This window comes from Mercenaria mercenaria, chromosome 8 (assembly GCF_021730395.1).
Source record: "Mercenaria mercenaria strain notata chromosome 8, MADL_Memer_1, whole genome shotgun sequence".
NCBI lineage: Eukaryota > Metazoa > Mollusca > Bivalvia > Venerida > Veneridae > Mercenaria > Mercenaria mercenaria.
This window is the reverse complement of record NC_069368.1, coordinates 30603237-30620024: the sequence shown is the minus strand read 5'-3', so window position 1 is coordinate 30620024 and position 16788 is coordinate 30603237. Positions and strand designations below refer to the sequence as shown.

Here is a 16788-nt window from a genome sequence, read left to right as displayed (position 1 = left end):
CTTCTTATCAAACATTATGTAATTAATTAATTTTATGATCTATGGCCTATGATGTTCTGTAAGTTTGGTCCAAGTGTAGATTTTAATGACTGATAAGAGTTTGTTGATTTAGAAAATCACTTAATATAATCCTTTCTGGACTTACATTTACCTTCAATTAATAAAATTGTGCATTTGTTACAGTAATTTTATTTCTCTGTAGTATCACATGCTGAAAACAGCCAGATTATAATAATTTTCTCAGGTCTTTGGTTTGTAGCTTTCTATACTGAAAACTATTTATCACAAAAGTATGAAAAATACACCATCAGAAAGAAAATTTAATTATGAAAATAAATTATATTGGATACTAAATGGTTAAAATAAGTATTCATAGACTAATTTTGATCTGAGGAACACGGGTATAAATTTTGCAATTTTCTCCAATAACCTGTATTGAGATGGTGTACAGATAATGCTATAGAGTGTATTGGTTATCAATAATCAATACTGTTGTATCTATATGAAGTAAAAAAGGGTTAAGAAAAATCTAAACCAATGCCGATACTGATGACATGTTTTTACTAACTGGACGAGCTAAAACATTTCAACAAATATCATCCAACCATCAGTAGCCTGTAGTACGTTACGTAAGATCCCTAACCTAGACAAACAAACAAACAAAAAAAAGTCAAAAGCCTTGACATTCTTGAAAGACTTGCTTTTTAAATTGAAAAGTCTTCACCAGAACATAACTACCTAAAACAGAGACTTCATTTTTTGTAAACTAAACATGTAATACCTGTGAATGTATAAACGGTGATGCTTGTTGTCTTTGTGTCTGTTCCTCTTTCAGCATCGCATTTATAAACACCCTTATCATTGACATTGGTAACGTTCTTCTTCAATGTTGTTGTACTCATCAATATATCCATAGAACTATTGATCGGCTTCACTGTAACATACACCTGCATGAAAAATGGAAATTTCGCTTTAATGATTTTTCAATAAATCAATATGAAATGTTAATGATCTATGATATTTCAATGATAAATATTTTGCTCAACTATGCTATCTTGAATAAATTAAAGTGCTTAATACAAAATTAGCTTATCTAATCTTTTCTTTACCATCTGAAACATTTTCAGATCATTTTAACATGTGATTGAAGTTTGTCTTTATGTAAAGACCACTTTTGCAATGTCCAAAGTTCAGTCCTTTTCATCTTCCGTCCGAATCCTTTTATATCCGTTTTAGTGTAAAATCTTTTATCCCAGCATTTCCAAAGCGATACATTGTTTCATCATCTAAGATAACACTGGGGTTAATAAACAACGGTAGAAATTGTAAAAAAAACATAGCACATTATGAAATATCTGAAATTTCTTTTTCCTATATATATATATATATATATATATATATATATATATATATATATATATATATATATATATTGTTTTTTTTGGAAATCATGTAAAAGACAATCATGGTTTGAGTGTTCTTTTTTCATATCCTGAAGCGACTAAAGATGCGTATTTTCTAAGGATCAAAGGTAGTAATTTGTATCACAATCTGCTTAACCCTAACCCTGCTCAATTTCTATAATGTACTTGTCCATCTTTCAGTTTGGACAGAACCATTAACTGTCAAAAGGTGTGCTTACCAAAACAATACTGACAGAATGGCGAGCAGTAAAGATCATTATCTACACTGGTCACAAAGGCAGACCCAATCGGGTCCAGCATGATAAGGGTTAAAAGAACAGAGTTGATAACTGTCTTCAGAACTTGTTTCCTTTAATTTTTGTTTAGAATGTTCAAAACTAGTAGACCAGGAATTAATAATTTAGTTCCAGGGTATGCCAAGAAGTACCAAACAACCACAAAAACAAGAGAGTCATTGACCCTAAAGCGCTCAGCTGTGTACAAGACTTCAAGTGTGTTTTGTATAAGTACAAAGTTAGGTTTCTTCTATGTGAGCCTTTATCATATACATGTCACACACACTTTTAAACATAGGGCAAGAATTTGAACAATTATGATAGACATTACTAATATGATATCACACGCCAACTGTCAAATCGCCAGCTTTTATTGATTCAGAGAAGGAAATTGACCATGCTTTTTGACATATTGGAGTAATTTGAACAATCTTGTTAGATGGTCACACAAGAACCATTTGTGTAAAATTATTTTTAAATCAAGTTCGACACAAATTTTTTAAAGTTTCCACTATATACATATAGGGAAAAGTGACCACGCCCTCTGGTGGCCATGTTTTTTTTTGACGAATCAAAATAATTTGAACAATCTTGGTAGAGGGTCACACAAGGACCACTTCTGTAAAATTTATAATAAAATCGGGCAAACAGTTTCACACAAGAAGTTTTTTAAAGTTTACACTATATACATATAGGGAAAAGTGGCTACGCCCTCTGATGATAAGGACAATTTGTGTGAAGTTATTTCAAAATCGGCCCATCGGTTTAGGAGGAGATGTCGTTTGAAGATTTTTCTATTTTAGCTCTGGCGACCCCTATGTGCAACCAAGCAAAGCCGTTTGAAGAACTTGGTAGAGGACCATCCAAGGAATATACATGCCAAGTTTCATCAAAATCCATTCAGTGGTTTTGGAGGAATCGTTTTTTAAACTCAATTGTTGACGACAGACGGACGGACGCACGCACGCACGACGGACGACGGACACAGCGTGATCACAAAAGCTCATCATGAACATTGCTCAGGTGAGCGAAAACAGACATATTTGAAGAAAAGTGAAGATGTACATATACACAGTACAGATTTAACTGATGAAGTTTATCAAACTTATTTTTTAACTTTACCCACCTCATAGCCTTTATCATTTCCTACATGAAGCATCATGCCATCTTTCGAAAATGTGACAGCAACATTTGATTTACTGCTGAACTGTACAATACAGTATAGCTTCAACTCATCTCCTTCTTGAGTTAACAGATACATTCTTTCGGGAACAATTTTCAAGCTATGTATACCTGGAAAATCAACAACACACTGGTAATACAAATAAAAATATACATATGCAACCTGGCTTTCAGAAATCTACAATTTATTTGTAGCACATCCAGAAAAAAAATGTTCATTTTTTGCTGACAGCTTATGGTCTGATTAGCTGTTAAGCAGATTTTTCAGATTATGGCTTCGCACTGTGTAACTGTTTGAATTGAAGTCAGAATCACTCAGATTGTAGAAAAACTGATAATGATATGAATATGTGTTGATGCAGTTTTAAAAACTGACAGTCTTGGCTAAGTAAGGTCATTCTTGAATAGGAAAAATAATGAATGTATTCTCCTTGGTACGTTGATATGTTTAGGACATGCATTTATTTGTTTAAGATTAAATTATAAATCTTGTGTGCACAACAGCATATATTGAGCGCCCGAAATCTTAATATCTCGATATTAACTAAACAAAAGTTTCTTTAACTTTAAAGCAAAATTTCAATTACTTTCAAAGTGAAGGAACATTAATTTTTTTAGCTCACATGAGCAATGCTCAGGGTGAGCTATTGTGATCACGCTGTGTCCGTCGTCTGTCGTGCGTCCGTTTGTCAGTCCGTCGTCAACGATTGTGTTTAAGAGACATCTCCAAAACCACTGAATGATTGGATGGTCATCTATCAAAGTTTTTAAACGATTCCGCTTGGTTGCATACAGGGGCCGCCAGAGCTAAAAAAAGAAAAATCTTCAAACGGCATCTTCTCCCAAACCAATGGTCTGATTTTAGAATAATTTCACTCAAATGGTCCTTATGTCACCCTCTACCAAGATTATTCCAATTATACCGATTCGTCGAAATACATGGCCGCCAGAGTGAAAATTTAAAAAATCTTCTTGTGTGAAACTGCTGGCCCGATTTTAAAATAATTTTACACAAATGGTCCTTGTGTAACCCTCTACCAAGGCTGTTCAAATTGTTTTGATTCGTCAAAAAAAACACGGCCACCAGAGGGCGTAGTCACTTTTTCTTTATGTATATAGTTAAAACTTTAAAAATCGTCTTGTGTAAAACTGTTGGCCCGATTTTAAAATGACTTTACACAAATGGTTTTTGTGTGACCTTGTACAAATACTATTCAATTTTTTTTTGATTTGTCAAAAAAAAAAAATATGGCCGCCAGAGGGCGTGGTCACTTTTCCCTATATGTATATAGTGAAAGTTGAAAAATCTTCAAGATCTTGTGTGAAACTGCTAGCCCGATTTTAAAATAATTTTACACATATAGTCCTTGTGTGACCCTCTACAAAGATATTTCAAATTATTTTGATTCGTGAAAAAATATGGGTGCCATAGGACGTGGTCACTTTTCCCTAATTATGTATATAGAGGAAACTTTAAAAATCTTCTTGTGTGAAACTGCTAGCCCGATTTTAAAACAATTTTACCCAAATGATTCTTGTGTGACCTTGTTCAAAATTGTCTGATTTGTCAAAAAACATGGCCGCCAGAGGGAGTGGTCACTTTTCATCAACAATTTCTTTAAACAATATCTCCTCCAAAACCACGTTATGGATTTTGATGAAACTTTGCAAAATGATCTCTTTGTAGCCCTTTTTTAAAGTTGTTTGAAGGTTCATTAAAGATATGGGTCTTTTTGGTTAAAATATGTTTTTAGTTATCAGACTCAAATTCCTTTTCTCTAGAGCTTTGATATTTTGCATTTGATATAAGGTTTGACTCTCTACCATACTTGTACAAATTATTACCCTATGGTAAAAAATGGCCATGTCTGACATGTACTTACTATAGGCTTTTATATAAGAAACTTTGAAAATCTTCTTCTCTGAATCAATAATGGCTATTGATATTTTGATATTTGGAATGTGGTATCAAATTTGTAATTTCTACCGTAATTATTAAAATTATTGCCCTAGTTTTCAAAAATGTGTGTGAAATGCATATAATATTAGCTAACCATGATAGACCTAACTCTGTACTTATAAAAACACATTCACGATTACAGACTTAATCAAACTGAGTCTGCTTGGTTGCATACTATGCTTCGAAAGAATCTTCCCGCAGAATCTATTTACAGTGCAACCTCTCCAGAGCGGCCCTCTCTACAGCAAAAACCTCTGCACAACAGCATCATCAAAATTTCCCATAGCGGAATTTAATTATCAATTTAACCTCTATAGAGCAACAACCTCTCAACAGAGGTCAATATTTGTATTTCCGAATGGGTGTTGCTCTGCAGAGGTTGCACTGTACTTGTTAATTTGGCATTTTTAAGCATGCAATAATTTTAAAGAAAGCTTCAAATGTTGCAGAAATAAATACTTACTACAGTTTAGGTATACTGTATTTAAAGGCCTAAAAAATTGTTTCCGGTAACATACCAAAGAAAAATAGGGTAGGTATGTTAGTATTTTGTACGTGTGTGTGGAGGGGGGGGATTTTTTTTTATTAAGTGGGACTTTTCGGAAACTATTTTTGTGTAAAAAATGAATACAAAAAGGGGGTTACTACGGAAGAGCATTAGTGCCAGGTATAGGTTATTTATTAACTCAAAATTTCGAGTTACTAACTCGAAATTTCGAGTTAATATCTAGAAATTTCGAGTTTAGGTACCTGGTGTATCCATCGGGTAGCCCTACAGGGTCATATGATTAAGATGACCGAACAGCGTTTGCTCATAGAAAATATATTATAGATCATATGACGACTTCCCAGCTTTGATGTTGGAGGAAGACCGCAGGTGCCTAAACCATGTTTAAGTCTAGAAGGTTTTCGACCTAGTTTGAGCCCATAAGGCAACGAAATATAGACATACCCTAAATGAACGTGTAGTTATGAGTCTGACCAAGATCAGGTACTTTGACGGATATAGATTTTGAGGAGAGGTCATCGAAGGTGACCGGGAAGTATTCAAACTTAAAATAATTCACTATTTTGACCTGGAAGGTGTTCGACCAAGTTCGAGCCCCTACCACCTGAATATGTAAATAAAGGTATATATCCTGGATACAGCTTGTATGGTAGTATATGTTCAAGGCTCTACATGTTGGGTACAATATATGGATGTGTAGACTTCGATGAGTCAAAAATCGGCCATTACATTTTTGGCCTTTGAAAGACGGACAGACGTTCAATGTTTATGGACAAAAGAGCAAGATAGTAACTCGAACTTTCTTGTTATTAACTCGAAATTTCGAGTAACGTAAGTCGAAATTTCGAGTTAATGAAAAAACGCACCTAACACTAATGCTCTTCCGTAGGTTATTCCTTTAGAGCATAAGTAAGTTGATTTCTAACATCACTGACCATGCTTAAAGCATAAAAAAGTGCAGTTTTTCAACTGTTTGTTAAAAATTTGAAAAGAAACTTCTCCAAGGCCATAAAAATAATTACGATCGGGCCAGAAATTTAGGGTAGGTCAGGATACCGGAAACAAACTTTTTTCTATGCCTTATTTGTATTTACTTCTGACAATGCTTGTTAAAAAAATAAAAGAGGATTTTAATTAATATTTTTGGGAGAATTTAAGCAGGCTAAATAGAAAAAAGGTGGTAAATCAGCTTGAATGCATAGCTGACTTGGTAGAAAACTTGAATGATTACTGTAAATCCCCATTACCAAATTTTTGCACATTTCAACGCTCCCTTTCAGCTTAATAAACCAGAAATCGAAAAATTATCTTAAATGATATTGCTAGCATATTGCAGTTCCACTGGCAAGATAGCTGAATTGGCAGAGCAAACCAAAATTGAGGAAATTACGTATGGTAATTTGTGTTTTGGGAAGGTTCCAAGTTCGAATCCTGGTCTGGCTGTGCAAACTGTCGCGTTGTGAAGTGATTAACTTTTTTCAGTTTTTATAGATCTACCGATAAAATATAAAAACGCATTTTTTACTTATATTGCTGTAACACAGTATTTACCTTGAAATAAATTTATTCCCCACTTGGTATTTTGTTTAGTCTTGGGGGCATATTTGTTCTCTTTGATTTTTTTTCAATTTCTTCAGGTGACAAGTTTTTAAATCTGGGAGGAGCAGTTGTCTGTGCCACATTTACAGATGTGGTTTCTGGTTGTTCTGTATTATTCTCTATCATTCCACTTTCACTTTCATCTTTGTGTTTTTTTACAGGATCAAAGGATTAAAATAATAAACTTATGCTTCTACTTTAATACTTAGACTGTTTTGTACTCATAAAATGCTGAATTCGTTGTACTGCTAAAGTAAGTAACGGTAACTTATGGAAATCGCCAAAATTATTTTATAATTTAATATTCAATATATGTCCGAGCAAGAGCCACAACAAATTATATCTTTCCCTGGCAATAATCTTCTACATTGATAATATAGTACATACAAGTATATCGGTAACCGGACCTCTAGACCGGTGGTCTAGTACGATATTTTTTATAAAGGCATTCTTGTTCAATACATCATTTTTAGAAAGTGTGTTTGCGTATAAGAATATAATATTTGTATCAGTCAATCATATTGATTACAATACATAGATGAAATTTAAGCATCAGTCATACTTCAATTTATATTTAATCGGACAGAACGGCGGAAAACAGTAAAATCCGTTCCATGCCGTAGTTTTCCGGTTCCATTTTGTTCTAACTCGGGTGTGGCTTAAACATCCGAATTAATCAACTAATTAAATTCTATTGCTTTAAAATGCATGAAAAAAGAAGACAAATGTGCGTGTCGTATTGTTGACATGTTTTATATTTACATGAAATTGATCAAAATTGGAAGTACACAACAGGACACGTTTAAAATGTCTTTGCTTTACAGATTCTTGAAGAACATTTCAGAGCTAAATAAAAATAAAGAAAAGTAGGATCTTGTTTCTTGATTATTCTTATTTCTTCGTTGAAGTTGTGAATTACAGCAGTTACAACGATTCGAGCTCATTTCGGGCACCTGAAAATGCTTAAAATTACGATTTTCAACACTTTCATCGTTCTTCGTCGGCACATAAAGCATAAATTGTTAAAACTAAATTCATTTTATATCTCATAAAGACTTCAAAAATAAGATGACTAAATATTGGTTCGAGGGCCTCGTTTTGGGGCAGAATACAGAAGTAACTGAGCACCAAAACATGTTCCAGATTAGACATAAAGTCTTCTTTGGATGTATGATGTCGGCATTCTTCAGATCCGTCGGCAATGTGAAATGTATTATTATTTGAACATAAGTACAAGCACTATATCCACGTGGTTTTATTTATTCTCCAGTCCCCCAGGACGCTGAGAATTACAGCAATAACAAGGATTCGAGCTCATTTGCAGACAGCTGAAAATGTTTTAAATTACGAATTTTAGCCATTTATCCGTTTTTCACCGGAATATAAAGCACAAACTGCTGTAACTAATCTTATTTTGTTTATAATAAAGACTTCATCAATGACCTGAGGAGACCAAATCGTGGCTCATGTGCATTGTTTCGGCGCAGAATACAGCAGTATCTAAGCATCACAATATGTTCCAATTTTTATGAGACGTTTTTTCGACGTATCTCGTCGGCATCCTGAAAAATCCGCCGGCAATGCAATATGTACTTTTATTTGGACATATATACCAGCAATATATCCACATAGTTTGATTCATCCTCAAGTCCTCATGGACGCTATGAATTACAGCAGTAACGAGGATTCGTGCCCATTTTCGGACGGACACCTAAAATTGCTTAAAATCAAGATTTTCAATACATTTCATTGTTCTTTGTCGGCATATGATGCATTTTTAAAAATGCTAAAACTAAATTCATTTTAAATCTCATAAAGGCCTCTTCAATGACCTAGAATGGCCAAATATTGGTTTCAGGGTATCAATTCGGCGTAGAATACAGCAGTAACTGACCATCAAAACATGTTCCGATTTCGAGATAAGGTCTTTTTCGGCATTCTTAAAATACTTCGGAAATGTGGTAAGTATTTTATTTGGACATATGCACAAGCAATATATCCACATGGTTTTATTTATCCTCAAGTCCTTCAGAACGCTGTGAATTACAGCAGTAACAAGGATTCGAACCCATTTTGACACCTGAAAAAGGCTTAAAATTACGATTATCAAGAGATTTACCGTTCTTCGCAGGAATATAAAGCATAAACCGATAAAACTAATTGTATTCTGTATATAATAGAGACTTCATCAATGATTTAAGGAGACCAAATTGTGGCTCATGTACACCTTTTCGGCGCAGAATACAGCAGTATCTAAGCAACAAAATATGTTTCAATTTTGCGAAGAGGTGTGTTTTCGACGTATGCCGTCGGTATCCCGAAAATCCGCCGGCAATGTAATATATACTATTATTTGGACATACATACCAGCAATATATCCACATAGTTTGATTCATTCTCAAGTGCTCCTGGACGCTGAGAATAACAGTAGTAACAAGAATTCAAACCCATTCCCGTACACCTGGAAAATGCTTAAATCTGAGATTTTTCGCACATTTCACGGGTCTTTGTCGAAACAGTATGCAGAAAGCACTGAACCTAATTTCATTGCATATGTTATAAAGACCCCAACAATGACCTAAAATGACCAAATATTGGCTCAAGAGCAACGCTTCGGCACAGAAAACAGCAGTAACTGAGAAACAAAACGCGTTCCATTTTCATGATGACGTATTCTTTGGACGTATGCCGTCGGAGCAATGAAAATCCGCCGGCAATGCAATGTGTACTTTTTTGGACATACATATAAGCGATATATCCACATAGTTTGATTCATCCTCAAGTCCTCCTGGACGCTGTGAATTACAGCAGTAACAAGGATTCGAGCCCATTTTTGGACAACTGAAAAATGTTTGAAATTACGATAATCAACACATTTTATTGTTCTTCGTCGGCACATATTGCATAAATTGCTGAAACTAAATTCATTTTATATCTTATAAAAACCTCAACGATGACAGCAATATATCCACATAGTTTTATTCATCCACAAGTCCTTTAGACGCTGTGAATTACAGCAGTATAAAGGATTCGAGCCCATTTTCGGACACCTGCAAAATGCTTGAAATTGCGATTTTCAACAAATTTCATTGTTCTTCGTCGGCAGATATTGCATAAATTGCTAAAACTAAATTCATTTTATATCTCATAAAGGCCTCAACAATGAACATAGATGACCAAGTAATGGTTTTAGGGCATCATTTTGACGCAGAATACAGCAATAACTGACCACCAAAACATGTTCGAGCTTACAGATGAGGTCTTCTTGGACGTATGCCGTCGGCATTCTTCAAATCCGCCGGCAATGTTGTATATACTATCATTTAAACATATGCACAAGCAATATATCCACGTAGTTTTATGTATCCTCAAGTCCTTCAGAACGCTGTGAATTACAGCAGAAACAAGGATTCGAGCCCATTTTTGGACGTCTAAAAATGCTTAAAATTATGATTTTCAACAGATTTTGCCGTTCTTCGCAGTATTATAAAGCATAAACTGATAAAACTAATTTATTTTGTATATAATATAGACTTCATCAATGACATTAGGAGACTGAATCGTGCCGTTTCGGCGCAAATACAGCAGAATCTAAGCACCAAACTATGTTTCAATTTTGTGATGAGGCATTTTTTCGACGTATGCCGTCGGCATCCTGAACATCTGCCGGCAATGCAATATGTACTTTTATTTGGACATACATACCAGCAATATATCCACATAGTTTGATTCATCCTCAAGTTCTCCTAGACGCTGTGAATTACAGCAGTAACAAAGATTCGAGCCCATTTTCGGACACCTAAAAATTGCTTAAAATCAAGATTTTCAATACATTTCAATGCTCTTCCTCTGCGCATATTTCATAGATTGCTAGAACTAAATTAATTTCATTTATTATGAAAGTCTCAACGATGACCTAAGTTGTCAAAATATTGGTTTAAGAGCTTGCTTCGTTCGACGCAGAATACAGCAGTAACTGAGCACCAAAACGTGTTTTGATTTCGTGATGAGGTCTTCTTTGGACGTTTGCCGTCGGCATCCTGAAACACTGACGGCAATGAAATATATACTATCATTTGGACATACATAACAGCAATATACCCACATGTATTTATTTATCCTCTAGTCCACCTTGGTGCTGTGATTTATAGCAGTAATAAGGATTCGAGCCCATTTTTGGACACCGGATAAATGCTTTAAATTACGATTTTCAACACATTTCACTGTTTGACGTCGGCACATTATGCATAAATTGCTAAAACGAAAATCATTTTATACCTGATAAAGGCTCTAATGATGTCTTAAGATGACCAAATATTGTCTTAAGGGCATCGTTTCGGCGCAGAAAACAGCAGAAACTGAACAGCAAAGCATGTTCCAATTTCGTGATGTGGAATTCTTTGGACGTATGCTGTCGGTATAATGAATATCCGTCGGCAATGAAATACATACTTTTATTTGGACATACATACCAGCAATATTTCCACCTGGTTTGATTCATCCTCAAGTCCTCTTGGACGCTGAGAATAACAGAGTAACAAGGATTCAAGCCCATTTCCGTACGCCTATAAAATGCTTTAAATTCAGATTTTCCGGACATTTCACTATTCTTTGTCGAAACATTATGCATAAAGTACTGAAACTAATTTCACTTCTTATCTTATAAAGACCCCAACAATGACCTGAGATGACCAAATATTGGCTTAAGGGCATCGTTTCGGTGCAGAATAAAGCATTAACTGAGTATGAAAACATGTTTTAATTTCGCGATGAGGCCTTCTTTGGACGTATGCCGTCGGCATCCTGAATATCCGTCGGCTATGTTATATGTACTATTATTTTTACATACACACCAACAATATATCTACATGTTTTATTTCATCTCAAAATCCCACTGGACGCTGTGAATCACAGCAGTAATAAAGATTTAAGCCCACTTCAGACATTATTTAAAAAAAAATAGGATGCCATTGTTATCCTGAACAGCCGCCGGTAATTTAATATGAAGTACTTTTTGAACAAACATACCATCAATATATCGATATCGTGAAATGCATCCTAAAGCCTACATAAAAGTTGTCAATTACAGCAGCAAGAGGGCTTGAAGCCCGTTTCCTGAGACATAAAAAGACAAAAATTGTACATTTGCAAAAGGAACAGCTTTGACAATTTTTCGATGGCCAATAATGCATAAATTGATAAAATTGATTTCAAATTGTATTTAGTGCAACTTCCAACTACTGTTGTTACTGCTATAACTTCCAATAGTAGCATCAGTAATATTAGTGTTGTTGCTAAAACTGCCAACAGTAATACTGTTGTTACTGCTATAACTTTGCAACAGTAATACCAGTAATACTGCTGCTACTGCTATAACTTCCAATCCTGAGGTCGGGAATTTTCAGAAACGCTTTTCAGTGTTTCGCACCCAACTAGAGGTGTACTGATCAGGAACCCAGGTAATCCTTGCGCGTATCAGTGCTATACACTGGGCACGTTAAAGAACCAGGCTGTCTATTCGGAACGAGCTAGGCTAAATTAGCCGGACAAGCCTGTATCTGATTTCTGATCTCTCTGTCGTGGGGGCTGTGTCTCACTCTATCCCTCTGGTCAGATCCTTCTGTGTCTGTACTAGTAGAGGATGAATTATGCGCCCTGTGTGGCTGCATTTGATCTACGTAAAGCGCCTTTGAACGTGAAATTGATCATGAAAAGGGCGCTATATAAATCTGGTATAATAATAATAATAATAACTTCCAGCAGTAGTAGCAGTAATACTGCTGTTACTGCTTTACTGCTAACTTTACGCTGGTGAACATATTAAGGTAGTATTATCGTGGTGCCTTGGGTTCAAAACTTCACATGTCGTGCCGTTCAAGTCGCGCGGGAGATGGGTAACGCCAGAAATGTCTCAATATCAAAACAAAATGTTAAAGCATAGAACCGCCTCGATAGCCTAGTGATAGAGCGTCCACTTCGAGTGCGGGAGGTCGTTGGTTCGATCCCCGGCCGCGTCATACCAAAGACGTAGAAAATGGTACCAGTAGCTCCCTTGCTTGACGCTCAGCATAAAAAAGGAAACTGGCTTCTCTTCTCTCATAGCCTCGTGGCGATGGATTTCATTACGAATGAGGTGTCGAGAGTGATTAATATAAATTGTAGAACTTGCTTCACAATCGCCCTAAAATAAATTAGTATTAACCAAAGCATAACATGCTAAAGGCAAGTAAAATGAGACTGAGTATTCAGCTGAATCTAGAGGCATCCTACATGTAGACATTTATGGAGCCGAATCGTTAAATATGTCATGAACTAAAAACTAAAAGAATATGACATATGAAAATTGCGATTACGTGTGTTAAATGTAGCCTTTTCACTTATCCATATATTTTCAAACGTATGTATTGTATTAGCAGATAATTATATCAAAATACACTAATTTCTACAATTTCTAGAAACGCACACACGCACGCATAAGTATACAAACTGACAGCGAGTCAAAACGAACGGATATGTGTATATTGGGCATCCCTTGGTTAAAAAAATACGCATAGAAATGTCTCATAAGAAGCAAAACGCCCAGGTGTCAAAGTTTAGTAGAAACCTTCGAACAATGCAAGTGAAGCAAGTGTATTAATGCCATGGAAAATATGCAGGTAAACCCTGAAATGTTTAGAAAATTTAATATAAGATGATCAGTTAAAGTAAATTTGCAATATTTTAAGTTCGTGTTTGTGTCTCACTTTTAACAGTGTTTAATGTTGGGAGGAAGATCACGGGTGCCTCATTTGGACATAACTTTAGCCATGAACTGGTACTTGAATACAGCCATGAACTGTTCACAAAGCCAGCTTGATGGCTTACTCGTATTAAAAAATAGACACCTCGTGCGGGGTTTCGAACATACAAAGATACGAGCGGATACAAGGCACAACCTATATTTCAAATGTGCACTATAGATCCGAATTTTACATGTGGATATGAACAATTACTACGTTTACATTTAGTTTACGTAAACATGCAATTAACAGTACTATGCAACAGGTATAAATAAGACAAAATGCATGTTTAGCTAAACAAAGTATAAATATTTATTACTAGTACAAAAAGTCTAGACAATGATTTAGATTTAATATACATGATTACTAACTGGATGTTTTACGTAGATAGGGGAATCATTTTGCGATACTCTGTCACAAAAGAGATTCTATTGTGCATATCATGTGAGGAAGCCATCCAGCTGGCTTACGGAAGGTCGGTGGTTCTACCTAGCTGGGGCACCTGGGGTCTTCCTCCACCATCAAAGCTAGAAAGTTCCCATATGACCTAAATTTGTGTCGGTGCGTCGTTATACCCAACAAATCTATTGTGCATGCAAGTTTCTACGGCAACAACCGAGTGCTCGTTTTTACAAACATACCAACATATTACTATGTATGTCCATTAAACCACGATGTACTCAATTTGGGCAAAACGGAAAATTCCAGAGAGCAGCAACAAGCCGATAAGTTACGTTAAATATAACACTCTTGGCGTGATATTGAAGATTTTTTATGGTTGCAATTAAATCTATCAATCTATATCCAAATCTAGATACCGGAAATACCATTTAGCAATTTACGCAGTTTGAATTTGCGTTTGTAAATATTAGATGTTGTTTACAATAACTAGAAAAAAATTACGTTTCGCGTGAGAAAACTTAAAATATTTGCAATGCGTGGGTAGATACATTTATCAAAAACCTGGAGAAGTTATGCATTAAATTAAACATTGACGAAGATGTACGTTATCGTTCCATTCATTGCGTGATAAGTATGCAATCTTTACATTGTAGGGGATATTAAATAATAAATAATGATAATAACAGCTTTGCGCACGGTTATGCGATTTGTTCACGTGTGTAGCAGGAGTTTAGATGCAGTTACCAGACACATTGTTAGGTCCATTTGGCGATACACAATATGCCTGCGTGGGTCTTGGCAGTTACAAAATAAAATATATCATAGAATGACACAGTGATCAGTGACGCAAATATTTTGAAACATAACTATATATCTACTGTTACTGTTGATTTAAAGTTGTTTTGCCCTGGAGTGTATTGTATAGAGCAATTCACATAACTCTGACTTTTCAACATATTAAGTCTGGCATAATTCATTTTGTTATTTATCGTTATATCGAAGTAATTCAAGGAAAAATCTGCGAAATAGATATTAAACATTTTAAAATCTTAGATAAAATTATTAATGAATACTAGTACGGGCCAAGTATCGTGCCACAGCGATCGAGCACACACCTTCCAGGGTAAAGTTACACAGGACTCTATACGAAAAATGGTTATATTCCTCCAAGTATCCGGGGCTGCTCCAGTTGCAGTTTTAGACAGAGTCACGATCCCTGCCAGTAAGCATGCGCGGTGTGATAAACTATGAATTTAAATGATTATCTTTGTAATGTGTAGTACAACTGTGACAAACAAAATATATGTCTGCTGGAATATAGCAAGAGAACGCATCTCTTGCCGAACATTTTTCAACATTTTCAAGGGGAGGCCCCAAAACCCCAATCCGCCGGGAGATGGAGATCCCTTCCCTCACCTACCCTACATTCGCAGCATTTTTGCTTGGTTCGTAGCTATGCTGCTCATATCTGGCGTACAGTTCAAAATCATCCTGGTACGAGTTATGGCTGGTGAACTGGCAAATAACTAGACGTATTATCAGCTTGTGGCGCGCTCGTTTGTATAACTAAACGTTTATTACCTATAGTCCTGAAAAAATACAGAAATGTTAATCTTTGATCTGTATGTTAATCATTCTCGCATACCAGAGGTCTACCGTGGTTCCCCGGATGAACCTCTGGCACATTTCGCCGATATTTATGGTTTGGTTACTTTACAGGTAAAACGTTTCAGCCAATCAGCGTCGTTCCGCGACAAATCGTAGCGAACCAATCAAAATCGTCCGTGAAAAGCGTGACCGCGTCCTTTCCATATTATCGAGGGAATACGATGTCCATTTACGACGAATATTATTATTTCTTGATGTAAATCTCTTAACGTCGAATTACAGTAATAAATCTTTATTTATCGCAATCATGGAATACAGCCTTTATCCATCGTAAGCAAGTATCTTGTTTACATATTTTTTGAAGTTTCAATTCGGAGTTCCAAATAATGGCGAACAATGATTGGCTGAAACCACTCCCGATAGTAATTACGAGTGCGCATGCTCACCAAGTAAACGATGGAAATAAATCAGAGGTTTGTCTCGGGATTTTGACGAACCTCTGATGGATGAGAATGTATGTTAATATGCAAATTGCGTAAGATTATTGGGAACCAGTTTTCAACGTTGAAATATGACCTGGCTATAATAGTTGATCAGTTTTCAACGAGGATCAAATTTTCACGCGTGGACGGATCATTAAATAACGGGCGGGGTCAATTTTCAACGTTGAAAATTGACCAGTCATCCGTTGAAAAAGGACCCAGGGGGTCAATATTCCACGGGGTCAATATTTAATGTTACACCGGCAACGACAACAATTTCAGTTTCAATTTCCATTGTTTTGCAAAGGCAATATTTATTAGCTGTAAAATGCAGACAATATACAACTTTTCAACTTACTTTGGCCATACACAGAAGCCACAATAAAGACCGCACATACACACAATCTCAATAATTTCGTCATCGGTAATATCCGGTTTAATTCCCCCGGGGAAGATAATTATGTTCCCAAATTGGCAAATACAACTTTTAATAATCCATATAAAATGGCTACTTTCGTAGACTGGTGCCCGTGTTTACTCTCTACGTTCCATAAAGTGGCGTGCTAATT

The 16788-nt window shown here is 35.6% G+C and overlaps 1 protein-coding gene across 2 annotated transcripts in view; it reads right to left on the bottom strand.

Annotated features, from left to right (window-relative positions):
• LOC123547135 (hemicentin-1-like) overlaps positions 1-16784 on the bottom strand; it is a 41194-nt gene extending 24410 nt beyond the window's left edge. The window contains exons 1-3 of one of the 2 annotated variants that reach the window (XM_053549663.1): positions 16578-16784; positions 2826-2992; positions 782-947 (exon numbers count right to left, since the gene is read on the bottom strand). In XM_053549663.1, coding sequence (XP_053405638.1) covers positions 782-947; positions 2826-2992; positions 16578-16641 — 397 coding nt within the window. In that variant the 5' untranslated portion in view covers positions 16642-16784. The remainder of the gene's footprint in view (positions 1-781; positions 948-2825; positions 2993-16577) is intronic. The other variant, XM_053549662.1, reaches the window with a different exon arrangement.
• Positions 16785-16788: the final 4 nt, after the last annotated feature.